The 27,781-nt window shown below is 43.1% G+C and overlaps 1 protein-coding gene across 1 annotated transcript; it reads right to left on the bottom strand.

Moving 5' to 3' along the window:
* Positions 1-324: 324 nt before the first annotated feature.
* Positions 325-26,065, bottom strand: FBXO28 (F-box protein 28). Its single transcript, XM_004761877.3, has 5 exons — positions 25,752-26,065; positions 17,998-18,107; positions 13,836-13,974; positions 6,493-6,688; positions 325-5,065 (listed from the first exon to the last, which is right to left on the bottom strand). The coding sequence occupies exons 1-5, from the start codon at positions 26,016-26,018 to the stop codon at positions 4,671-4,673; spliced, it is 1,107 nt and encodes a 368-aa protein (XP_004761934.1). The 5' UTR covers positions 26,019-26,065; the 3' UTR covers positions 325-4,670.
* Between the last annotated feature and the right edge of the window lie 1,716 nt (positions 26,066-27,781).

Raw genomic sequence — 27,781 nt, 5'->3', positions numbered from 1 at the left:
ATGAAGGCCATCTAGAGTCTCAAAGCTCCCAGCTGGTTTAGAACGTGGAACAGTGTAGCAGGAAGCACCGGAGTTGGAGGTGCGCAGGTCTGTGTTCAAATCCCACTGAGGCACTTGTGTCTAATATTAGAGATACGCTGCTCAGCCTGTGGTTAAGTTCCCTAAGTGGGGTGCACCTGCTTCACCAGGCGGCTGCGAAGACCGAAAGAACACATGGAAAACACACACAGAGCTGTGCTTCCCCGGTGGGCACTAGCAACACAGCGCCCGTTAGAAGCGGACTCTGCCATCTTTTGTGCAGGAAATACAAAGAAAACAAGTAGCACTGGTTACAACACATTTATTCACGTACCCTGTTGTGTGATCGGGAGGTGCTTCTCACTCCCAGTAATTGAATTAGGTTGTAACAGTTAAAATTCCAGAAGCCAAACTAGTAATTTATTGGTGCTCATGAGCATAAGTAAACAGACATGGTACCACATAATGGAATTTTAAACACTTCTAAACTTTTGGTATAGCTTTGAATATGGACCAGTATACTTTGGCAGTGGACCTGATAGATTTCCAATATGCTTCGAAATCCCACGGTTCTTTCAGACACAACAGGAGAAATTTGGATTTAACTTTGGAATCTTGAGGACCAGAGATTCTCAGGAAGCTGGAAAAGGCCAACATTACTTAAGCCTCTACTTACCGTGAATACAATTTAGTGCTATTAGAAAGAAAACGGTGGGCAGCAGTCAACCGATTGCTGGTTTCATTTTTTTTAGATTGCTTTAGTATTTTTTGAAAAGAATTGACCTGAGATGGTGGGCTATAGGAACTTGTTATTTCTGAGGAGTTTTAACTTTGTAACCTTCCTGGACTACTAGTTATAGAGTCTCTTGTCTCAAGAAATTGATGGCATTGTCAGATCGGACTTTATGCGTTACGTATTAGAAATAGCCGGTTCCAAGAGAGACTGCATCATATGGGCTGATTGCTTTTCAGAATGCCTCTACTCCTGACTTCAGATCGTACTTCCATGATATTTTGAGTGGGCTGGATAAGTGCTAACAAATGGGTACTCACAGCTAGGGCAGGAGGTTAAGAATGTGCTGATCACCAAGGATGAGATTTTATGTTACATTAAATTAAAATTCTCACTGTTGGGAACAGACAAGACCAGGAGTTCCTAGATCCTAGAAAATATTATGGCTAAGGAAATAGAGAACTCAGGGAAGGGATCCACCTCCAAGAAACTTTGAGTAAAACAGAATTAAGTGCCCTGTCTTAGGAAACAGTTCACTACTGATCAGGAAGTGGGACATCACACATCGTTTCTTTGGAGATTAAAGTGCAGGCTACGAAATGGCATAGAAAACAATGCATAAAATAGTGCATTTTCAAGGTGCCGTGTTGTCTGCTTCTTACACACAGCCTCTGTTCCTATGTCCATCTTTTCTTAAAAAACAAAACAAAAAAAAATCCAGCTATAGTGACACCTTTAGCTTATTTATTTAGGCATGACTCATACTGTTTTACCCACCTTCTGGGCTACATAGAATATTGCAACATTTTAACAAATAGAATAATAGTGCATACACCTTGAAACTACTAAATAGAGATTAAGGCAAGCCCCTGTAAAGTTCAGTACTCCAGAAAACACGTTAAAAAAAACCCCAAAACAAAAAAAAACAAACCAACCCAAAAAGCTGCTTCTAAGACCAGTGGCTTTAGGCCAGATGGCACCCCAATGGTTTTTTAAAACAGTGTGATTCGTTACGGGGACTGCGTTTGCGTCTGCCCCAATATTTTCAGGCTCTGAAGAGCCAGAAAGGAGCTGAAAAAGCAGGAGGTTGAGTAACCTCAGGTCTTGAAAAAGACTTTGTATTTGGGATTAGGGGAAAACCGAGCTGAGTCCATGCAGGAGAGAGGCAGAGGGCCCTGGGTGGGTGAGGTGGGGGCAAGTCCCCATGGAACTGACTGACGCCTGTTCCCCTGGGTCTGTGTTGTGGGCACTGTGCCATCATCGACTGACAAGCGCGAGTGACCCACTAACACAAAGTCTCCTCTGAGAAACAGGACCCGAATAACTCTTGGCATCTCACTCCAGGACAACATGACACTCACAGATGCCGCCGAAGTCACGGGTGAAGCCACGGGTGTCTGACCCCGGGCAAGATGGCTCCCATCCGGGAGGCTCATCTGCGGTGTTGCTGGGGCCTGCCGGTTTTAGCTGATGAAAATCCTTTGTGATCTGTCGAACCCTCAATGCCACTCTACTATCCAAAAGCAAGCACCTGACTTTTTCTTAAGCAAGATGTCTTCGGTAAGATCGAAGACTTTAACAGATAACTGAACCATAGTGCTTTCTTCTCCTACTCTTACGAACATTCGTGCATTCACAGGTACAACTCATGGGCCTTACAGACAGACAGTTACAAGTGAATCTTTTAGAAATTTGGACTTTACAAAGAGACAGAAAATACCTTCCGATAGTGTGGATGCTTCCTACGAAAGCCAAATACTCATGCTAACTAACAGAAGGCTCTACATACATTTAGGGTATGTAGGTGCAGTTTAAAAAGAAACCTAGGAAACTTGAAATAATTCAAGAACAACTGCTAATCATCTGAGGTTGTACCCCTTTGATGCGTAAGGATCCTACTTTATAAACCTGTAAACATGTTACCTGGTTACTCAAGAGTCTTCCTTTTACTGGGAAGGCAGACTATTCATGGCCATGAGTATCCCAGCAGGCCTGCTTCAGAGTTAGAACAATATGGCTAAATCCTAGGATTAAAAAAATGACACCTGCCGAGAAAACGAGTTCCAGACGGGGACTTTTATGGATGATCTTGGCTGACAAATGTTTTTTGGAAATTGTTTATTTTAAAATTACCTTCCCAACAAACCATGAAAACACTTCGATGTTAGATGTTTTTTTTTTTCTTCATTGAAAACATACTACATTGTAAATGGAGTTTCCAAGTCAGACAGAAAATTGATCAAAATCTAAGGACAGTATTATGGAAGGACAATATTAAAAATGGGTAAGAAAAAGCTTCGTTTGGTGAGATTAAAGGATGCATAACCGTGTCATGGTGGCCAGGCAGAAAGGGTGGTAACCTTGTGCTTTTATTCAACTAAGGTACTTACCAAACCTTAGGTTTTTTGCAGGTGTCCAACTCCCACCTGGACAGGGGTAATTTTCTATATTACACCTAAACCTATTTTAAATAACTGAAGCCCATGGCAACAGCTGTTACGAGTTGATAAAAGAACTTATCAGTCAAATAATAACTACATAATTTAGTACATAAAATAAAACGAGGACAGTAATAGATGAAGGTCTCAAAAATATACAACTGGGGAAAGTAACCACTGTATACAATTTGGAGGTTGTTAAAGTGACCGCTTAGAAGGGTGAACAGTGCAAGACATGCTTTTCCAGTTATACGCTCAGAACAGGAGTGCAAACAAAATTAAAGCTTCTGTTTAAAGTTGTAGGAAAAGGAAAGCTTGAAATTAGTATTTAAAAGCTTCCCTCAGGTCATCCCCCAGAAATGAAATGATCAAAATGCTTTTTCATAGTTGGATTTTCTTCAGTGAGTTTTCTTTCAGTGGTAAAACTGCATCCTACAAGTTGGGTCCCCTGCTCACACCCGTGGTGATCACGTGCTGATCCATGAACACACACGGTAGTGAGGAAGGGCCACGATCAGTCCCCAGAGGTCCGACAATGACAGAGCCTGGAGTTTGGGGTTCTTGCCTTGGCTACTATACCTGAACCCTACAGAGAACAGAGAAAGCGATGAGCTTTAGTGTTCCCTTGTTCCCCTAAAACTGGAGGACAAATGGACTAATTCCTCCCTGGAGGCAAGCTGCTGTAGCAGTGGAAGGTGTTAGGCGCTCAAATAAGCTAACGCTGCTCTAGAAGGTGGAGAAGTAGAGAAGTTCAAGGTCAATGCCAGTGCCAAGAGCTTTTTCCGTGAGCTGACTAGGCGATGCGGGCATGCATCCATGCAAAGGCAGGGCGTGGCCCCAGAAGAGAACTGAAAACATGTGTAGAACAACTGGAGAAGTCCCTTGCCAGTAGTTTATAAAAATATATAGTCAATCCTGTAGAGGCCCCTCTTACAGTCAACACTATGGAAGTCTGTTTTAGTTACCCATTACTTCGATACCAAAAAGCATTTACTACTTTTCAGACATTCCAGACAAAGGTCACTTATAACAAAAAGTCAACTTTTTTTTTTTTTTTTTTTAAAACAAGAGACTATCCATTTAAAAAGTAGGTCTTTTCTTTCAAGTGAAACAGGACACTTTCTGTATTCAACTTAACTTCTAGTCTGTCCAGACTGGTTTGTTTCAGATCCTTCTGTAATGTGCATATATGCAGGAACAAATAAACTTACTTTTAAACGTTATCTGCACAGAAAAAAGTTAACTCCTCAAAACATGATAGGACAGGTCTGGTTAGTACAAATCTATTGCAAAGTAAAAAGACTCTGTGCATCAGTTCAACCAGGAGAAGCGGGAGAAGACTGTCCCAACCGTGAGAGTTCAAGTTGAAGTTGTGTTCTGTCTGAAAGCCCAGAAGCCTCTGGGGCGTCCTGATGGGCGTCACTGCTTCGGTTGCTCAACCGCGTCTTCCTTTGGAGCTTGAAAGCCCCCCACCCCCAACTTTACTTTCTATTCCGAAGACGCTTCGATTTCCTAAGGGAGTCTATGGCTTCTGGTGCCTTCTTCCGTTTCCGAGGGGACTCCTCGTTCTGCCCAGCCCCTGAGGAGTTCCCCACCGCGCTCTCCATGACCTCCCGCAGTTTGCGCTCCAGCTCCGCCAAGCGTGCGTTCTGTTCGCCTATGATCTGGGTCTGCTCTAGCAGCTTCTGGTCCTGGTCCTGAAGCTGCTTCTGCTGCTCCTGCACTTTGGTGCGAAGCTCGGAAATTTCACGCCTGAGAACAGTCACGCCGGCACCGTTTGTCTTAACCTGCTGCTGGAGTTTGGTAACCTCTTGTCTTGAAGGGTTTTGCTTGGAGAAGAGCTGCATGGTTGTGAGGGCTGCAGAAGGTCCCGGAACTGCAGAGAAATGGTTTTAAATGGTCAATTAATCACTTAAAATGTCTCCCACTACTGGTAATACTTCATTAAACTTCTTTTGAAATGGAACAGCCTTATAATATCACTTCTGATCATTTCCTCTTGGCAATCTACACCCGTCTTAACAGTAAATGAGTTTGAATTCTGATGGTTGGGTTCACGTGGCAAAGTATGGATTGCCGGGAAATGGACAAGGACTACAAAGGCAACATCGCCATAAAAATCACTATCATAAATAACCTCCCTTTAAAAAAATGTTATCTCTTAAAGGTTTTCTGAAAGGACTGGATGGATCCATTCCTACCCTAAACCCGCCAAGACATATATATATAAATAATCTTCCTAGACAGATGCATTGTTCCTTCTCTTTCTGCTTACCTTTATCTAATTTCCACAAACACAGCAAGGCTTAGATCAATTCCTACCTCTTGTCAACTCTCAGTCAACAATGGTTCTAGCTTCCTTAAGATCCTGTCTCTGCTACTCATTTGGCATTTCAATGGACCCTTCTTTAAAATGTTTCTCTTACCAGTGATAATTTAATTTCGAGTCTGGATATGTCTTACCTTTTGACATAGTAAGATCCTTGAGAGCAGACACCAAGTATTACACTTCCTTTTAGTCTCCACAGGACACAGTACAGTGCTGTGCGCGTAATAGGTACTCAATAAATAACTGATTAACGCTGAGATGCCACAGGCATTATGATTCAATTACAGCCAGCCGCTCAGTCACCCCACTGAGCACTCCAGGGAGATAACTCATCTGAACAGAACGTGACGTCTTACTAAAAAAGATTTTCCTGATTTAAACTATCTGTGAGAGTTGAAGATATTTTGAATAATTTTGTCTTTCAGTAGATAAGGGATATACTTCCGCAAAAGAGCTGCTAAAGAAGTAGCGGCAGGGCTCAAAGCAGCCTTACGTGGCCTGTCTTTTCAAGCAGCGGCCACTCTAGGGGCTGAAATAATTAAGTGAATAATCCGTGAAGAATTTGGGGGGTTTTATCTGGTATATTTCATTCTGTCTTAGCACCATGGGTGTTAACTAGTCAGAAACATCAAAACGAAACAACAAAAGACACTCCACAAAATCCCCCCCCCAAATATACATAGCTTTTTATCCAAAATTCTAAGTTATTGTATGTCAGTAGTCACGGATATGTACAAAGATACAGCCACTAGACTGTTCTTCAAAGTGTAGTTTAAATACTGCAAAACGAGCTCAACAAACGTGCTAACAGCGATGGATCAGTTACACGAGTGACGTCATTAAAAATCACGTTGCAGACACTATTTACAGACACAGGAAAGGTCACAATATACGACTAAGTGTGAGTGCGGGGAAGCAAGTTGGGGAACTGTGTAGGAATGTTCCTTTACACTGAACATATCCACACGAGCTACCTGGAGGAGAGCCCATGAGCCTTCCGGACACGTCTGATCCTGGTAACTTCCTCTTCAGAATGGGCACGATCTTCTCATCAAAGTACTCCATCGCCATGGAGGAGATGTCCCTTAGCTCTTGAAGTACTTCATGAGCTCGCTGAGGGGCTCTGGTGGAATTGACGTATCTCAACACTCGATAAATCTCATCAATCACCTACAATAAGGAGGTCTCATTAGCACTTTCAGTTTTGTCTTTATAAGAAAATGGCTCAACAGGGAGAGAGGGGACGATGCCGTCTGTACCGCATGGCTTTGGGCTTGTCATAAGCCTTCGTGTGTTTCATATGCACATTTATTAAGATTTTCTGCATCAGGTGCTGAGGCTAAGGAATCAGGATGAATAAAGTACAGCTCTTGCTCCAAAGGAAACCAGAGGGCAACAGACGCGGAAATAAGTGGTAGGAAAAGGGACATACAAGCCGCGAGAGAAACCAGAGAGTGAACTATGACGCTGAATCCTGTCTGCGGAGAGGGCTAGAGGAACTGACCCAAATCCACTTCACTCCAGCCTGAGGGTTTCCTGAAGCCCCAGGAACCCAAACAGACTTCCTGCTCTGGGACCAGGCACTCTGTCCTCGGAGATTTCGTTTCTCTTCAGACCTGCTATGGACTAGGATGAGGTCTCCTCGGATTCCCCTCTCCCACTATCAGCAAAGGGTAGCGAGAGGCCCCTTTTCACTTTCAGGGTAACTGCAATGGGAAACACAGGCGTAACATACATGGGGGAGAGAAAGCTCTGACCACCCTGGTTCCTAGTCCTCTTGCTGGAATGGCAGCTGAACCTGCCTCAGCTCTAATCCCTACAACTGATACACTGTGCTCCTGTAAACTGACTCGTACCTTATCTTTACCGTTTTTGGTCTTTGAGGTAATAGTGTGAAAGCAAGGTCTCTCTCCATTTGCTCAAGTCTTCCATTAGGAAAGGTAACATGTTACAGAGAGATTACGGTAGTCAAGAGGAATAATCCATGTTTTCAATAAAATTAAAACCATTCTCTTAATTCTGTCCCAAAGTTATGCACCAAGGACAAGATGAAGGAGATGACCTACACAGCTTCTACCATTCAGAGGGACTGGTGGCCACAGTGTCACATGTTAGGAAAACATGGTATTGACCCAATTTTCAAAATTATTTCACCCTGCAAGGGTTTTAATTACTTTCTGAAAATTACTTTAGCAGCAGGAATGTAAGGGCACGATAAGTCTGGAGGTCTACTAAAGGGATCACAGGCCTTAGGCTGGTCACTTAAAGTATTTCTAACAGTTCATGATTTTTCTACTTCTCAGTAGATCATTCCTTCAATCTTTTTAATAATGTCTATATCCAACATGGGCCTCAAACCCAGGGATTGCACACTCCACTGACTGAGCCAGCCGGGAGCCCCTGGCCACTCAAAGTTTTTACAGCTTTCAAATATGCTGCATGCTGAACCCCTCCTGAACCTGAGATGATAATATTTTACAAAGTACGGTATGACCATATATGATGCTTCTCTAATGCTCTAAGCTCATGTTAAAACTGGCACCACTGGGGTGCCTGGGTGCCTCAGTTGTTATGCATCTGCCTTTGGCTCAGATCACGATCCCAGGGTCCCAGGATGGAGCCCCACATCAGGCTCCCTGCTCAGCCTGCTTGGAAGGTTGATTCTCCCTCTTCCACTCCCCCGCTTGTGTTCCCTCTCTTGTTGTGTATGTGTGTGTGTGTGTGTGTGTGTGTCTCTGTCAAATCAATCAATCATTTAAAAAAAACCCAAAACAACACACAGACAGACAGCTCACCAGAACCCCTGTGCTTAACCCAGAGGGCAGGTGGGGTTGGGGGCAGAGAAGGGAGAGGTGGAGACGAGGGGAGGGGAGGGGCAGTGTGCCAAGAAAGCAGGGAGGGGAAGGGGGGCGCAGGGGGGCTGATGACAAGGGGGGCGGGGTGGCGACACTGGGAAGGGGGGCGGCTGCAAAAGTCAACGCAAGAACAGATTGATTTTTCTTCTTTCATTTTAAAGGTTCGGGGACTGTATTTATTTTCAGCACAGTAAAAAGAAGAAATGTGCCCAAATAATACTGTTCTAAGAATGTCTTCATATTAAAATCAATTTTAAAAGAGATAAAAAACACAACATTCTGGAAACATTCAATAAACTCAAAGAATATTTCTCAAAATAAGGGACCCATGTTCTTCAAAAGCAAAGGAAGCCCAGGAACTATTCCACATTAAGGAGGTTATAGAGTCCAGCGGGACTGCAGACTGGGTTCTGGACTGAGAAAAAAGTCTCTAGGACGAGTTTCACTATCAGCGGTGAAATGTGCTGTGGGCTGTCAGTGAGAGAGGCCATGGTAGCAAACCTGCATTTCCTGATTTGGTAACTGTGCTGCAGCTCAGTTCGAGAATGCCCTTATCTCAGAAACTGCATCAGAATATTTAAGAATAAAGGGTCATGGTATCTCCACTATTTTGAAATGGTTCAGAAGAAATAAAACAGAGAATAAAAGCAAACGGGACAGAAGGTAATAATGCAGGATCTGGATAAAAGACGTATGGAAGATCCTTGTACTATTCTTGCAATTTCTGTGCAAATGTGAAATTGCATCAAGACATGTAGTTACCAGAAAAAAAGAAGAGACTGCAAAATGCCATACCGCTGTTCCTCCCGCCGCCTCCTGGCCCAAACATGAAAAACCAACTAACAAAACCCAATTCTCAGATTTTTAGTTTGTTCAGGGAAATCCTGCCTTGTGACCCTGCATAATCATTCACACTGAATATCCTGACTTTTGGGAACCACTGGGTTTCAGTGAGCACAGAAGCGGTATCAGAGCCACTGGTAAGGCCTTAATTAACAGGGTCTTACCCATGTTTTTCTTTACTATTCTATTTCCCAGAATGGTCAGTTGGCCTCTGTTCACTTGTGTGCTTCAGTATGTGTGAACTGCCAACATGGACACTGAATTTTTCGTACAGTGTGACTTCTGTCAGAAGAGTTGAAAAATACCAATACAGGGCGCCTGGGTGGCTCAGTGGGTTAAGCCGCTGCCTTCGGCTCAGGTCATGATCTCAGGGTCCTGGGATCGAGTCCTGCATCGGGCTCTCTGCTCAGCAGGGAGCCTCCTTCCTTCTCTCTCTCTCTCTGCCTGCCTCTCAGTGTACTTGTGATTTCTGTCAAATAAATAAATAAAATCTTAAAAAAAAAAATACCAATACAGTGATCAGGGTCAGCAGCTGGAGCCCTACTGACCTGCAGCTGTTTCTGTTCCAATGTTTTACTGGAACACACGCACATGCCTCTGTTTCCCGCATGCTGTCCATGGCTGTTTCATGGAGCTGAGAGAGACCACGTGGCCTGCAAAGTCAGAGATGCTTACTACCTGGCCCGTTATAGAAGGAGTTTCCTGATCCTGTTCCATGATCGACAGTGGCAAACTACCAACCAGTCTGACTCTCTTTTAATGCCCTTGTGATCCATACGGTCTCCCTGTCCAGAGACCCCATTCTAAACCCCTTCCGCGAGTAAGACCTGGTTTTTCACTCAGGAGGAGGGCAGTGACCTAGCTGTTTGGAGTTGGAGAGGGGACCTGTAGGTTTAAATCATTTTTAAATACAGAGACGCAACCCACCCTCCCTTGTTAGTCCCACTCGCACCTGGAGCTTTCTAGAAGCCAGCTGTGCAGACCACACTGCCACCCAGCTCTCCCACGGCCCATCTAGGCTTTAACCTCCTCAGCTCTGCTGAATCAGCTACCACTTCTCGTGTACATTCCAGCTTCCAGAATTTTGTTGCTGCTGCTCTCCTGACTTCACTCTCATGGGTCTCGGTCTTTTTTTCCTTTTTAAAACTAGCTCCTTTACTGTAAGAACAAGCTTTGGGAGGAATCTGAGGTAAACATGCATTTAATCTGTCATCTTTAACCTACCATTTGCTTTTAAGAGTAAATTTGATTGCTCTTTCAGAGAATATTTAATTTTGAGAGGCGGAGGGAATCTTAAGAAGGCTCTGGGCTGAGAATGGAGCCTGACATGGGGCTCGATCCTGTGACCCTAAGATCACGACCAGAGCTGAAATCAAGAGTTGGTCACTTAAGCGACTGAGCCACCCAGGCACCCCAGAGAACAACTTTAAAAATGCTTTTTGCCCAAGTGTTAGTTTAAAATTCCAAAATTCTGTATGTATTGGGCATTCTAATTTAAACTATAATGTTGATATTACCCAGGTTCACTTAAGTACCTTGTAAAAGAGTAATCTGTGAATGAAATATTTACTATAGACATGAAAACGAGTTCTTTTATCAAGTATGAAAATTCCTGAATTTTTAAAAGTTTTTATTTTAAAGGTTTACCCAGGGGCACCTGGGTGGCTCAGTGGGTTAAAGCCTCTGCCTTCGGCTCAGGTCATGATCCCAGGGTCCGGGGATCGAGCCCCGCATCGGGCTCTCTGCTCAGCAGGGAGCCTGCTTCCTTTCCTCTCTCTCTGCCTCTCTGTGATTTCTGTCTGTCAAAATAAATAAAATCTTAAAAAAAAAAAAATAAATAAAGGTTTACCCATTTGTCAGAGAGCAAGTGAGAGAAAAAGAGCACAAGCAGGGGGAGGGGCAGGCAGAGGGAGAAGCAGGCTCCCCACTGAGCAGGGAGCCTAAAGCGGGACTCGATCCCAGCACCCCAGGACCATGACCTGAGCTGAAGGCAGACGCTTAACCTACTGAGACACCCAGATATCCCAAAAGTTCCTGAACTTTTAAGTAAAATCCAGAAGCAGGGTCTGGGGGAACACAAGAATAACCTAATATAGAAACCTTGTACCAGATCACGATTATAGGTTAACACTGAGAAAGAATTATTATTTTTTAAATATCTTATTTATCTGACAGAGAGAGGGAGCAGCAGGCAGACGGAGAGGGGGAAGCAGACTCCCCGCACAGCAGGGAGCCAAATGCAAGGTTCAATCCCAGGACCCTGGGGTCATGACCTTAGCTGAAGGCAGATGCATAACCGAGGGAGCCACCAAGTGTCCCTGACAACTATTTTATAGAATGTACTCCTTTTGCATTTGAGGATTAAATGCCACGTCCTTCGGTTCTGAAGACAGAATGTGAGGACTTTTAGGCTGAGAAGTGCAAAAGGGGAGAAATAGGAAAACAACCCCAAATTACAAAGTGTGTTAGGTTGGCAGTTTCATTTTTGTCTAAGCAAGCTAAAAAGTACCAGCTACATGAAAATAAAAAGTAACATTCTGGGTGGTGCCTGGCTGGCTTGGTCCATCGGTAAAGCAGACAACTCTTGCTCTTGAGGTCATGAGTCTGAGCCCCATGTTGGGCTCAGAGATTACTTAATTAAAAAAAAAGAAAAAGAAAAAGAAAAAAAGTAATATTCTAAGGATACACAGTGTTTGTTGTTTTAGGCAAAATATAAACTAAGAAGATGGCACTTTTAAGAAATAAAGTTATTCAAGATGAATCCAACAAAAATCATTTGTTTTTTTGGGGGGTGGGGATTTTTCAGGTTTACAGGAGAAAACTTTGGATGAGTTTTTGTGAAGACACAGGTCCTATTAAGGAAGAATCAGCAGGCTGGCGCGAAGCTTCTGTCAAACCCATCTGCCAGCTGGGCCCTGGTGCTCTTACCAAGGGTACAGGGACAGACCCTCCACTGCCGTGTGGAAAGGCAAGGCCACGCACGTGAATGTGCTCTGAGGACAGAAGTGTTTCCCGCATCTAGCTTGAGAGCAGTGACGAGGGAGAGGGAGAGGGGACGGGTCTGGGTTAAAGGTGGGCCCGGGCATGAAACTCCTTCTTGACCGCTGTGCCGCTGAGGGCCCAGGAAGGGCTGCAGTGAGGAGCTGGCCCGAGCTGATGTCTGGGGGGGCCTGCCGAGCCTTGACACCTTAACATATTCTCCATGGCGCCGTGGTTTTGTTATTTTGATCCTAAAATTAACGTGAAGAGTCAACAGAAACTTGCAAAAAACCAGCAGGACTCAACTGGATTTATTTGTTCAGACAGTCAAGACCAGCATTCCAATCACATGATCCTGATCACCCAGAAAGACCCGTCCCTTCTGTAAAGGTCAAGTACTAGGCATCTCAGCTCTGCGGCCCGTGTGGACTGAGCACACACTACTCCACTCTCGTTCGTAATAACTGGCTGAAGTGTTTCTGAGGTTATGAAAACTCTAAGATGTTTCTCAAATATTGACATTCCTAACAATGAGATAAGCAACAAAACCACGAGGCAGCAGGGGACAACCTATACTAGTTCCATGAACTTCTCAGATCACTTGAGAGATGAGGCCTGTACATGGGATCTGGATGCAATATGGAGTAAGAATCAGAACCAATTTTTAAAGTTAAGTACTCCATAGAAGAATTTGTAGCTAACAGGAGGCAAGTGAGATATACTGAAGAATATTTCAAATAAAATAAGAAACAGGATCCCCCTCCATAAACATCACAGAAAACTGAAAATGGAGGAAATACAGAATATTGTTAAATATAGAATATTGTTAAGTATCTACGGAAATAACCAAAAGAGAACATTCCAGTTTTTCTAGGAACTGATTAGCTCCGACCATAAGGGAATCTTTTGCTAGCATCAACTAAGTACCAAAAGGACCTTTCAATCCACCTCTGCCTCTTCCACATACGATACGAAGAGACTTCATCTGAATTTATTCTCCAATCAGGAAGCAAGATACCACAAGCACTGAGGCAGTATCTTAAGTAGCACGTTGTGAACTTGGGGACGGTAAATACGCCACGACAGACTGACTTCTGGGTTCAATAAGACTACTCCTGTGCTGCTATCCAGTAACTGTCTATTCTCGCTGAATCTGGAAGTATTTAAAGTGTCTCCATGAAATGCTTCTCACACAAAACAAAAACCAGCTTGTCCCTCCTACTCCACCTCCCCCAAATCCAAATTAGAACAATCCTGAAGGCAGGGACAGTACCTGACTTATTTGCTGTCAATCTTAAACAAAGAGTAAAAGCCCACAAATGTGTTTTTCAGCAGGAACTCTGTTTTCTCTTCCTATTTATGGAAAGAGTTTGTTAACTGGAGTTGAGCACGAATTCCTAACAAGCTTTTCTAAAGAACAGCAGAGCATCTACTGTGTGTTTCACAATGAGACTTTTAAACATGAAGGTCATGTATGATATGGACTTATTATCAGTTACTGCACAGAAACTAAACAAATCCATTCACAGAAACTCATTCCAGAAAGATGGGTACAATTCTGACATTTAAACAATCGCTTAACAATAATAGAACTTTAAGTAGTGCACTCTAGCTGTTTTGGGAAAGCAGTTCTATTTTACCTTTCCTGGGATGAAGCAACAGAGATTGGAATCCACATACTTCATGAAAGTCATGTTTAACAGTGAGAGCCTTGTTTCCACAGCAGCAAGGATGTCTGCGTGACGAGCTAACGAGTGGTTTCTTCTTTCTGACTCCCTCCTGGAGTAAGAAAAAAAAGCAAGCATGAAAGTAATATTGTGAACTAAATGGCAAGCAGAGAAAATGACTTCCTGGGACCTCTTTTTTCTTTTTTAAAAGATTTTATTTATTTGACAGACAGAGATCAAAAGTAGGCGGAGGGGTAGGCAGAGAGAGAGGAGGAAGCAGGCTCCCCACTGAGCAGAAAGCCTGATGTGGGGCTCAATCCCGGGACCCTGGGATCATGACCTAAGCGGAAAGCAGAGGCTTAACTCACTGGGTCACCCAGGCGCTCCCTTCCTGAGATTTCTAACAGTCTAATATTTACCTGTGAATTTGATACCTACAATTGGGTCATGATTTAACCGAAATCATCAATGAATCGCTATGTCCAGAAATCCCTGCCAAGGACTAGCACTCACTAATAAATTATAGGGGAGAGGGGAATCCGTTTTTTTTTTTTAATTTTTTATTTTGTGTTTTGCTGTATCAAGCCTAATGGCCATTAGAATAAAAAAAAAATCAGAGAAATGGAAGAATTACACAGGGGTATGTGAACAAGGGACATATGTTTTTACCCATAAAACCAGCTTACTTAAACTTCTATATAAACTTTTTTTAAAACTGTTTATTTATTTTAGAGAGAGAGAAAGAGAGACAGAGAATGGGGGTAGGGGCAGAGAGAAATTTCAGGAAGACTCCGCGCTAAGCGGGGAGCCTAATATGTGACTCGATCTCACGACCCTGAGATCACGATCTGATCCAAAACCAAGAGTTGGTGGCTTTATTGACTGAGCCACACTGAGCTAGGCACCCCTAGCTCACTTACACTTTTCAGGTGTTACTGAAAAATACTTCACATACAAAATTCACTTTGGAGGTATGTGACTTCATGATTTCTGGTATATTCAGAGTTGTGCACCCACCACCACCATTTAATTTCTCAACGTTTCATGACCACAAAATGAAAGCCCGTAACTATTACCAGTCACTCCCATTCCCTAGCCCTTGGCAACCACTGGTGTACTTTCTGCTTCTACGGATCTGCCTGTTGTGGACATGGCAGGTAACTGGAGTCGTAGGATATGTGGCATTTTGGGTCTATCCTTGTTCACGTAGCACAGCTCTCAGGGCTTATCTATGTTGGAGCGCATATCCATTCCTCTCCACTGCCTGCTGACATTTCTGTCATACAGACATGGCATCATTCTGAGGACCTGATCATCAGGTGATGACTTCTAGGCTGTTTCCACTCTCTGGCTATTATGAATAATGTGACACAGAACACTCACGTACGTTTTTGGCGTGACTATATTTCCATCTCTTTTGTAGCAAAAGAGATGGAAATATGTACGGAAATGGAAATACATATATTCTTTTTTTTTTTTTAAGATTTTATTTAGGGGCACCTGGATGGCTCAGTGGGTTAAAAGCCTCTGCTTTTGGCTCAGGTCATGATCCCAGGGTCCTGGGATCGAGCCCCACATCGGGCTCTCTGCTCGGCGGGGAGCCTGCTTCCCCCCACCCCCCGCCTCTCTGCCTACTTGTGATCTCTGTCAAATAAATAAAATCTTAAAAAAAAAAAAAGATTTTATTTATTTATTTCACAGACAGAGATCACAAGTAGGCAGCAAGGCGGCAAGAGAGAGAGATAGGGGGAAGCAGGCTCCCCACTGAGCAGAGAGCCCGATGCGGGGCTCGATCCCACGTCCCTGGGATCATGACCTGAGCCAAAGGCAGAGGCTTTAACCCACTGAGCCACTCAGGTGCCCTAGAAATACATATATTCTATGTATATAGAATATACGCTGGGTCATTTGTTAATTCTGTGTTTAGTCTTTCGAGGAACAAAGTGTTTTCTAAGGGCAGAACCACTTTACAATCGCACAAGTAATTTATGATGGCTCTGATTTGGCCACATCCTTTCCAAGATTTTTTTGGTCTTCTTTACTCTGGCCATCCAAGTGGGTGTTGTGTGCTATCTGTGTTTTGATCTGCAGTGCTACCGGCTGGGGACTGCTGATGTTGAGCACCCTGCATATGCTTAGTTAGCCTTCAGCTTCTCTTCTTTGGAGAAATGTCTCTTCAAATCCTTTGCCCCCTTTTAAACTGGGTTCCGTGTCTTTTTTATTGTTGAGCTCTATGAGTTCCGCATAGTACGTGGATCAAGGTCCCTCACTGGGTTATTTGAGCTGTTCACGATTTTCTCCCCTGGTGTGGGCTGTCCCTTCACCATCTTGATGTCATCCTCTGCGGCACAAGTTTAAATTCTGAGAAGGTCCAGTCTGCCTACTCTTTTGTTACTCGTGCTTTAGGTGTCATAGCAAAGAAACCACTGCCGAATCCAAGTCCATGGAGGTCAGTACTGTTTCCATGTGAGGGTTTACAGTGGAGCCCTGACACTCACACTTCGACTATAGTCTACTTGGAGTTAGTTTTTGTAGACGGGATGAGGAAGGGGCCCAGCTCCATTCTTTTGCAGACACCCAGCTAACCCAGCATCATTTGGGGAAAGCATTAGTCCTTCCCCCATCGAGTTGTCTTGGCATCTGGCTTGAAAATCACTACATATCTAAGGATTTCTTGTGCATCCTCCTGGTTCCACTCCACCTGTGCAACCACCTGTCTTTATGCCCACACCACACTGGTTTGATTACGGCAGCTTTGCAGTAAGTTTTGATATTGGAAAGGCGCAGGACTCGGTCACCTTTGTTGATCTTTTTTAAGACTGTTTTGATTAGGGGCGCCTGAGTGGCTCAGTGGGTTAAAGCCTCTGCCTTCGGCTCAGGTCATGATCTCAGGGTCCTGGGATTGAGGCCCACGTCGGGAGCCTGCTTCCTCCTCTCTGTCTGCTGGCCTTCTCTGCCTACTTGTGATCTCTATCTCTGTAAAATGAATAAATAAAATCTTAAAAAAAAAAAAAGACTGTTTTGATTATTCTGAGTCATCTGTATTTCTATGGAACTGTAGGATGAGCCTGACATTTTCCGCACAAACCACAGCTAGGATTTTGACAGGGCTTACACTGCATGTGCACAACCACTTGGGGAGAACCGCCACCTTCAGAACAAAAAGTCTTTCCATTCAACACCATTTAAGTCTCTTTCTATTTCTTTTACCAATGTTTTGTGGTTTTCAGCAGACCAGTCTTCTTTTGTTAGTCATTACTAAGTATCTTATTCTCCTTGACAGTACTGTAAATGGATTTTTTTTTTCTTAAGTAAGATTTATGCTCAACAACCCAGAGATCAGGAGTCCCATGTTCTTGGGGCTGAGCCAGCCAGGCCCCTGCCCCTATTTTCTGAGTCTAGTTGCCACACAGTGCTACAGCAGTTTTAGGGGTACAACATGGTGCTTCAGCATTTTTCTAACTTATGCCATGCTCATCCCAAGTGTAGCAGACAATGCTATTATTCTGCCATGGACTATATTCCCTGTGTTGTACTTTTTATCCCCATGACTTTTTCATTCCATCACTGGAAGCCTGCGGAGATTCCACTCCGATTCACCCACCCTGCCCATCCCTGCATCCTGCAGTTAACTTGTTTTTGGATCATTGGTTGCTAACACAATTATGCAACTCCTTTCCCGCATTGATCTTGCACCCCATATCCCTGCTGAGTTTTTATGAGCTCTAACAATTACAGGACTCCTTATGCATATGATCACATATATGGGAGATCTTGTCACCTCTAAAGAGAAAAAACGACTTCCTCCTTTCCAATATGGAAGCTTTGAATTTCATTTTCTTGCCTAACTGCCCTGGTTAGAACCTCCAGTATAATGTTCAACAGAAATGGTTAGAGTGGGCGAACCATAGTCAAAATCACTTACTGTGATTTAGGTACCCTTCCCTATAAAAACTTGGAAACCATTTAGTATGTAGACTTACCCAAATTAAAAAAAACAAACCCCAAAACAACAGGGGTGCCCCATGTCGGGTATAGCCATTACTTTAAAGACAAAAATCCAAAAAAACCCCAACCAAGAAAGGGAAAGAAAATTCCCACTTGTAAATTATTGCCAGCACTAGGCACAACGTACCTTGGAAGTTGTGCTTTAACTTGTTTCTGACATAGATTGTGGTATCTCTCCACTTTCAGAAATCCCTGATTCAACATTCTCTGGCAGACCAAGTCCATTCTTTTACAAACCTACAGGAAGAAAGAAGGAAAAGGGAGAATTTTAACAGATAAAACCCAAATATATAACAGACAATTAACTTAGACTCCTGTTAGCTGAAAGTTCTCTGTGCCAGTACTGTTCCGCAGTTTGCGGTCTGAATCTCTAAATCAGTACACATGGTAACGTGTGGTGTATAGTGAGGCGAACCCCTCCTGCTTTATAACTCTTGTGGCATTATGTTAAGAAATTAATACTATGTGTAGGCAAGGAATTTTACTTTTATTTTAGTTATTGGTTGCATGTTCTGAATGTATCCCCACTACTATGGTCAGAAAATGTAGTCCTGAAGATCAATAAAACAAGATATTCAAAAAGTTTTTAATGGTTTGAAAAAAGAAAGTTCTCTGGTAGCTCAAAATGTGTATTCAAACTGATGCCCAACCTCTCATAAAGTTTGTGAGCTATAACCAGAATGAGAATTCTTACTTATTTCTACAAGCCAGGGTTAACTATGGAGAGTTACTAAATACTGTCCTGTCTTCCATAATATCAAATATTTTAACATATGGAGCAGAACCTTGACTATTTTGAATTCTTAAGGAAAACTATGTTTTTATACAGTAAAAGCACAGGATTGGAAGTCCGAACACCTGAATTTCAACATAACTTTTATGTGTTCTTGAGCAAGTCAGCTCAATAAAGCTGGAGCCAGCCTTCTGTAAAATTGGATAGTACCTAACTCACAGAGGTAGCATTAGGATTAAATGAAACAATACACACTAAAATCACTTTGATAAACTCTAAAGTGCTCTGTAAAAATTATGTTAAATTGTTTAACTTTGTACTAACTGGAAGATGTTGTTCCAGAGATGCCGTATTTCTGAGAAATACGTATTATCTTAATAAAACCTGGTGCACAAAATCCTTTTGTTCTTCAATTCCTGAGGATTTTGCAGTGACTCGGAGGCATCAACTTGAATGTCAGTTCCCACTGTATAGGTGTGGATATTTAAAGTGCAAGACATTGAAATAAATCTAGATCGAGGCCAAGGCCTATGCTTGTCTCTCTCCTAGCACCCGGCACAAATGCTTGACAAATACTTGCTGAAACTGAAATGTTTGTTTTCTCTGAGAATACACAGACAAAAATTCTGGCAAACTGGATTGAAGCTAACAAAAGCTGTAATACTTATTAATGAAAGCTTTAATACTACAGTATTAAACACCATGTAGTTCCAAAATCAGAGCACACTAAATGAAAGGTATTAAGGAAAACACTTCTTTTCCATTTGAAAAGAAATAAAAACAACAAATTTTAAGTAATGAAACTAAGAGTAATTCCTAGTTATATTTTAGAATATGGTGGGATCTATTTCTAACTAAACCAAACCAGCTGTCAACAGTCAACACATGGTCAGTGTCTATTAAAAAATAACATTAATAGGGGCGCCTGGGTGGCTAGTTGGTTAAAGCCTCTGCCTTCAGCTCAGGTCATGATCTCAGGGTCCTGGGATGGAGCCCCACATCAGGCTCTCTGTTCAGCAGGGAGCCTGCTTCCTCCTCTCTCTCTGCCTGCCTCTCTGCCTACTTGTAATCTCTGTCTGTCAAATAAATAAATAAATCTTAAAAAAAAAAGACATTAATAAAACTAATAAATATAAACATAAATACATGTTAAAGTTTATTTGTTTTTTAGTAATTTCCACACCCATCCCGGGGCTCAAACCCATGACCCTGAGACCAAGAGTTGCACACTCCTCTGCCTGAGCCAGCCAGGTGCCCCAGTATAAATAATTTTTAAAGGAAAAATAACTCTTCAGAAAAAAAATATTTAGAGTTACATTTTTGCAAATCTCTTTGATATGTAGTTTTATAGAACAGAAATAAACTGCCATATCTGCTTCCGTATCCAGTCTACTGAAGTATTACCTTAGTTCGAGAAAGCACACAAGCACATGTTTCATGAGTTATCTGTATGCTGACATCATCACATGTCACAGAGCTCCTGGAAAGCTCCACTGTCTACTTGTGAAAGGCAGAAATAACAACTTAAAACTATAATGAAAAGACTTCAGATCTTACAGACTCCCTCCCTGAAAGGGCCTTGGGGACTGCTCTGGGAGCCCAAGACTAAACTTTAAGAACCACTGTCCCACTCCTAAATAAACATTGTCACGAGTACTGGTACTGAGACTTTAGGTAAAAAAAAAAAAAAAAAAAAAAAAGAATATATATATATATATATATATATATATATGATCTACTTTTACTTTATCTTTGTTTTTGTGCTGTTGGTCATGGCTTACTGAACATCCAGGAAAGAAAGAATACCAAATTAAATGCTGTTCTTTTCTTACAATATTGATTAATGCTTAAAATATTTTTGACCTCAGCTTTTGTGGTTCTGTTCTCATTTGTCTGTCTTTGTGACCTCCTGTTTTCCCAAAACTGACGGGAAAAAATTTTACCTTACTTGTTATTAAAATACAACAAAAATCCTAGCAATCTGGTCATTTACCCAAGACAGTAAAATAAAATTCTGGAGTCTAATATATCAAGATGATGACTATGTCAAAAACTATCATGGCATTCAGAGATCAGCACAATAGATACTTATCAACATACCAGGGAGCTCACGGAATACTAGTCTCCAGTGGAGACATTCAGTTTGGGCTCCTCCGTTACTGCTGTTCTAATTAGAAGAGATGTGGTTTTTCTTTAATTGTTTGAAGAGTTAAACTGCCATGTTTACCCTCTTCCATCATTTTCTAACCTAAGTAGTAATGAAATATTTTGTTCACTTTGTCTAGGAATCTTTTTTGATTTCTTGTGCCACCATGGTCCTACTTAACAACGCAAGACACATATGCCATAAATTTGTGAAACCTGTAATTTTCCTATGAAACCTAATCTTAGTGTCAAATCTCGGTTGATTCTAAGATCCATATCTTTCCAGATTTTAACATTTGACATTGGAATGGTCTTACAATAATTGGCAGCATTTCTTTTTCAGAGGGCTCACAGGCTACGAAATATAAAAGGGTGGACTTCTTTGATTTTGTTTAAGATGCTGCAGAGACTTTAAGACGTCAATAAAAGCTCTTCGGAGGGATGGGGAAGCACTGCCAGAATATACATACAAATTGATCAAGATGCATTCTGATTTCAAAAATCCTAAAACACGAAACTGTATCTCAGAATCCAGGAAATGTTGGAATAGGTTCGGATTTTTCATGTCCTTATTTAGTGCTTTACAGTTCTCAAATGAATTGAATACCTGATGCTTTTCTCCAATTAATGCAGAAGCTATTATCAAAGATTAGGCCACTTACCAATAACCCTCAAACTGGAAAGAACTTAAGACACCAGAACCTTTCCTTTCTTTTTACAGTGAGAACATGGAGGCCTTAAGAAATTATGTAACGTGTACAAAGTCAAACTATGCAGTGGCAAAAATGAAATTAAGAATTCAGGCTTCTAATTAGTATCTTTTTAAATTTAGTGATCTGCAGCTCTACAGAGTGAAACAATTATCCTAACAATTCTCAACTGATTGGTCTCAACTAACACTCTGCTGCTACAGAAAATGTTGGCACTAGTCTCAAGTAGGACTTCCTGAGGCAGTATGAGATTTTAAGGACATTAGGGGGTGTTCTCTAATTAGAGAGATGGTGCTAGTCTATATCTTTCTAGAATTCTTCCAAAGTTCAAAAATCAGAAGTCAATTATGAGGAAGCAATGAGACAAATCTGCACTGTAGAACATTTTATAAGCCATCTGCCCTGATTCTTCGAAAAGCCAACTGCACCAAGAATGAAAAAAGTAGGGAGAATGTTCTAGATTAAAAAGACATTCTGGGTTAAGCCTCTGCCTCCAGCTCAGGTCATGTTCCCACGGTCCTGGGATCAAGCCCCACATCGGGCTCTCTGCTCCGAGGGGAGCCTGCTTTCTCCTCTCTCTCTGCCGGCCTCTCTGCCTGCTTGTGATCCCTATCTGTCAAATAAATAAATAAAATCATTAAAAAAAAAAAAAGAAAGAGCTGTGGTTCTCAAAGTGTGGTCTAGGGACCCCTGGGATTCCCAAGATCCTTTTGAGAGTCTGTGGGGCCAAACTAGTTTCATAATACGAAGACGTTATTTGCCACTTCTACTCTCATTCCTCCATAATATACAATGGACTTTTCCAGTGGCAACACAACACATGACAACAATTTTCTGGCAATTAATGAAGAATATACTGTCTCTTCCAGCGTCTTCTAGAATTTTCTAAGGTAAGCTCTTAGGGTCTTCAGTAACTTAAGAGTATAAAGATGTCCCGAGGTTTAAAAAAAAAAAAAATTGGGGCGCCTAGGTGGCTCGGTTGGACAACTGCCTTCGGCTCAGGTCATGATCCTGGAGTCCTGGGATCGAGTCCCACATTGGGCTCCCAGCTCCATGGGGAGTCTGCTTCTCCCTCTGACCTTCTCCTCGCTCATGTTCTCTCTCACTGTCTCTCTCTCAAATAAATAAATAAAATCTTAAAAAAAAAATTGAAAACTACTGGCACACAGCAAGAGATGTAAGGAAGACAGCAGGCCTATTAAAAAAGAAGTTAATGGTTTCTCATTTTCTTACCAATCAACGTTCTCTAAAATTTTCTAACATGTTTGAACAAAAGATATAAAAGGAACTATAAATGGGTAACAAATTTAACTAGCTACAGTGCTCTGAAGTATCTCAGGATGAAAGTATATAGGTATTTTGTTACCTACCAGAAAATTTCATTCCACATAATGAGCAAGACTTCTGAATTTAACCTTCAGTCATATTTATGTCCTGAACTACTAATAGGATTCCATTAAATTTATAGAAGCTCAAACCATACAGGAAAAAATTTCATAGGATACCTCTAAAACAGCTTTTAAAAAGCCTTCCATATTCATATTTCAGTGAATGAGAACACTATGCTCACAAATCAAAGTCAAACGCTCAAACTTGGCTTAGATACACTCCTGAACTGGGGGTAGGACCTCACTTCTTAACCTTTGCCACGTGTTTCAAAAACTCTCACCCTATCAAGAGGGCCTAGGTGACAGTCTAACGCTGTATCAGCACAAATTTGTCTGATTTACTGAAAAAACAACTCAAAGTACAAGTTTTATCACTTCAAAAGCTGTGTTCCGTCAAATAATTTTAAATACATTGGAAGAGTTAAGTATTTAAAGCATTATTTCTGTGTAATCAAGATTTCTAGGCTCTGGATACATTTTTGGAGCATCAATGGCAGGAAAAATGAACAAACAAACCAACAATTCAATAAGGCATTTGGATAATCCCTTGGAAAGAACTGGAGAGTCAAATTTCAATTATTCATGGCAACAGGAAGCAAAGACTATCATCAACCAAACTGAAGACACAAAGAACTGAAAAATGTTATTTTAGCAATCTCAACCAAGAGCACATCTTTTAAAGAAAATACAGAGTAATGAGTACATGGCTTATGTGTCTGTCTTCTAATTTAGGTGCTAACCACAGTGACAACTGAGTCCCTAGTAAGTAAATCGGAGAGAAAAAAACCCCTGAAACATCCAAACAATACATACACTAGTTCAGCAACCACTGAGCTGCTGACATTTAGCGTTATGGAAACTAATTCTATTCTTAATTAGTATCACTCTCTTCCAAGCATATCCAGCCTAATCCCACTAAAAAAAAAACAAACAAAACTTAAAATGAAAGGAGCTGGAGTAACGTGTACTCCAGATAGCAGCATACATACTAATGTTCCTTGATTTTTTCTGGCAAAGAGCCCTTTAGATATAAGGAAAGCACGAAGCAGGCACTGTTTCTACCCTGCCAAAGTCATTAAGAGACCACAATTAAATTAATGCTGACATCTAGTGGCAAGAAAAAAATCTTTCTTTTATAATGCTACCTGAATTGTACCTTATGACCCCAAACCGATCAATCTGAAACCAAAGACATTTCCAAATAGCCACAAAAGATTATCCACTTAATCTACAAATTATCTATTAACCTTAAGCAAACAAAAGAATAAGAAAATAGTTCCTCATTACTAAACCAGAGGGGAAAGACCCTCTCTAGGACATAAAATTGACTTAAGAATCTTTGGGGGGGGGGACACAGGGGATGGTAAGGGGCTCCTTATGAAAAATCTGTTTGAAACCACAAATCTGTACCCTAAAAGTCTAGAAGAGATGACTGCTTTAAAATTAAGAATGCAACTGAGTATTTCACTTGAAAGAGATGTCATTCATTAATAAACAGTGGGATGTCCTAAGAAGCTAGTCCCCCCCCCAAAAATGTTTTTAATTTTTAAAAAGGTAAACGACTGACAAAAGAACAAAAAACCAGTGTTCCCCAACACTTACAAAACAGAACTGTGAATATTCCAAGCTTTACAAAGCCATTGTTTGGCTGAGAGGCTCAATTCAATCAAATGTTATGCCTAATTTCCAGACACTGTGAACATACAGCATGAATCTTGAGCAAACATCACCCTTCATAAAAATCGGACTATTTAAGATTCTACACGGAATTCTAGGATGACATGTTTGGGGAATGCAGGGACAATCAATTTTGACAAACGATTTTTCAACTGAAGTATCTTCCATTCTGCAAGACTGGCGTGGTAGAACTGCTGGGCTGACTAGAAAAGAGAAACCTGGTCATCAGTTTGAATCAAAATTAATAAACTTTCTTTAAAAAGTATGATTTCCCTTCCAAAACGCAATTAGAATCGAATTTAAACTGGAGGTGTAAACCTAAAATGTGGCACACGAACGAGAAAATGCTGTACACACTACATTCAGAAATATGTCTTTGTCCTCTTAAAAACAATCCCAAGCACAGATTGAGCTCCTACACAGAGTCGGCACAGAGTCCCTTCAAAATGTCCACCTCCTTCAATTTCCTTCCCACTTAAAGGATAAATTCCCCGACAGGAAGCCAAAGATCTTAACTGAACTAAGACATTCATCAAACCTTCAGTCCACGGTGTGGAGCGAGGTAAATTCCTCCTTTCTATCAATCACTTGAACTACTGTGATTTGAAGCTGGCGGGTGGGCGTAAGTCACTAGTTAGAAAATGAACTGCAAGAGAAACCAACCCTGTCCAGGGGCGAGGTGCTCCCCGAGGGTGGGAAGTGTCGGGGCGAGGCCGAGCCGGACGCGCTCTCGGTGGGCTCTACTTTACTGGTCACCTGGGGAGCTGGGGCCACCAAATGGCGTTCACGCCCCTCGGAGCCCCCACCGGGTTTGTGGAGGCCTCCCCGACCCTACTTCATCTTCTCCAACCGGGAAACCTGGGTCGGGGTTGGGGGGGAAGCGGGGACACAGTGCGTGATTCCTGCGGACCGACCAAACCTGGCTGGGCCCGGCCGGGGGCTGGACGCTGGTGCACAAAAGGCGGCGACCCGAGCCGCGGAGCCGGCGTTCGGGCCCGGCGGCGCTGGGACGCCCCAACTCCCGCCGCCGCCCCGCTTCCGGGCCGGGGCAGCGAGCCCCCTAGCTCCGCGGCAGGAAGGGGAGGGGGGATGACCCCGCCGCCCGGCGCCGGGACTCCGCGTCCTGGAGCCGGCTGCGGCTCCCTCCCCGGGGGACGCGCTCCCCTCTCCGCCCCTCCCCAGACCTCGGCCGGCGGAGGGGGCGGCGGGGGTCCCGCGGGGGCCTCACCAGGCGGAGCTGGCTAATTTCGTCGTAGGACATAAAGCTGAGGATGTTCTCGATGGCTACGATGGGCAGCGCCACCAGCGTGTTGTTTTGAGGCAGCTGGTCGGGAGCCAGCGCCTGGGCTGGGGGCGCCTGGGAGCCCGGCTGCGGGGCCGGGGGCGGGGGCGGGGGGGGCAGTCGCTGGGTAGAGCCGATGGCCGAAGAGGGGCCGCCGTCGCCGTGGCCGCCGCCTCCTTCCTCAGCCATCCGCTCCTCCGACGCCGCCGCCATCTTGGGGGTTTGATTTCTTCCCCCCGCTGCAAGAGGAACTAGGGCGCTTCCGGTGCGTCACTTCCGCCTCGGGCCGCGGGGCGGGGCCCCGGAGGGGTGGAGCCTGCGCGGTGGCTGGCGGCGGGATTCGCTTGAGTTGCAGTTGGTTCCCGTGGCGGTGCGGCCAGGGGGTGTTTTTCCCGGGAAGGCGAACTTTGTAGGCCCTCTGACCCGAGGCCGGCAGGGACCGCAGGGCGAGGGAGCCCGGTCGGTTAGAGTGCAGTCCGCCGGCGCGATTTTCTTGTCGCGCCTCCTGACACGGGGCGGGGAGAGTAGTGTTGCCTCGCGGGGGTGGACTCGTCGTCGTTTGTGGAGAATGAGGTAATGGTCCCTTTAAGCGAATGACGAGGAGTGAAGTACTGACTAAAGCCACCGTGTACAGGGACCTTGAAAACTTCCTGTTAAAAGAAAGAAGCCAGACCCAGAGGACAACACTGGTCTGGGGACGTCTGCAGCCGTCAAGTGCGCGGAGGGCGGAGGGGCGGTTTTCGGGCTCCGGGGCTGGAGGGAGGGAGGGGCGTCCTGCTGCGACCCCAGGGTCGTGCTGGGGGATGGAGAGTAAGGAGGGGAGCTGGGCGGCCGGGCTCCTGCTGGGGGAGGGAGGTGGGGCAAGGAGAGGAGTCCTGCTGGGGATGGAGGGGAGGGAGAGGAGTCCTGGGGGGTGGAAAGAGGGAGCGGTGTCCTATTCTGGGGCTGGGGTCCTCCTGGGGTGGTGAAGCGGAGGGTGGGAGGAGTGGTTAGGGCGGAGGCACCCGCAGAGTGGAGGAGGGAGAGGCATCCTGCCGGGGTGAAGATGCTTCCGGGCTAGATAGCGTGGGTGCACAACCTTGTGAGTACCCTAAAACCAGTATGTTAAAGTGGTTGTACACCTTGCGCATTGTATCTCACTGTAAACGTTGACTTAGGCAAGAGTCATTAAAAAATGCTATAAGGAGGTATATAAAGGTATGACGCGGAACGTAAAATTTAGGTAGTCTCAAAATAACTCCCCATAAATTACATGTTAATTACAAAAATAAATAAGTTTGCAGTAGAGAAGTTGGGTGGACAACTGCCGTGATCAAGTCACTAACACTAATAGGCGTTTTGAGAGGGATGAACATCATGTACCTTCTGACAGGATATCCTGAAAAGAACGTGACACAAGATAGTACTCCTGAAAAAAAGAAAAAAGCAAGCATAACCTTTATTTGAGGCAGGCAGATCTGATTAATTGTTCCATGCTCTTCAAAAACATTACTGTCATGAAAGACAAAGACTAAGGATTTGTGTCAGATTAAAAGAGGCTAAGGAGGTAAGACAGCTACATTCATAGGTGATTTTTTTTTTTTTTTCATTCATAGGTGATCTTGAATTGGATCCTGGATTAGGAAAAATAGCTAAAAAGAACATTGTGACAATAGGCAAAATTTGAATATGGGTTATATATTAGATAGTATTGTAATCACTACATTTTTTTGATTTGGTTAATTTTATTGTGCTCTTGGAAGAGAATGTCCTTATTCTTAGGAAATACACATTGAAGTATTTAGAGGTCAAGGGGCAGATCTCAATTTGATCTCAAATGGTTCATTGGAGAATGAGATTAATAAAGCAAATATAAATGTTAACAAATTGTGAATCTGGATGAAGAATATACAAGAGTTCCTTGTACTATCTTGTAATTATTTCAAAATAAAAACTTTTTAAAGGTCGTGCTTGTTAAAATCAGTAAAGGGAAACCC

The sequence above is a fragment of the Mustela putorius genome, unplaced genomic scaffold (genome assembly GCF_011764305.1).
Source record: "Mustela putorius furo isolate JIRA1106 unplaced genomic scaffold, ASM1176430v1.1 tig00003942_pilon_pilon_pilon, whole genome shotgun sequence".
Lineage (NCBI taxonomy): Eukaryota > Metazoa > Chordata > Mammalia > Carnivora > Mustelidae > Mustela > Mustela putorius.
Note: the sequence above shows the minus strand (reverse complement) of the source record. Positions and strands in the feature narration are given on the sequence as shown.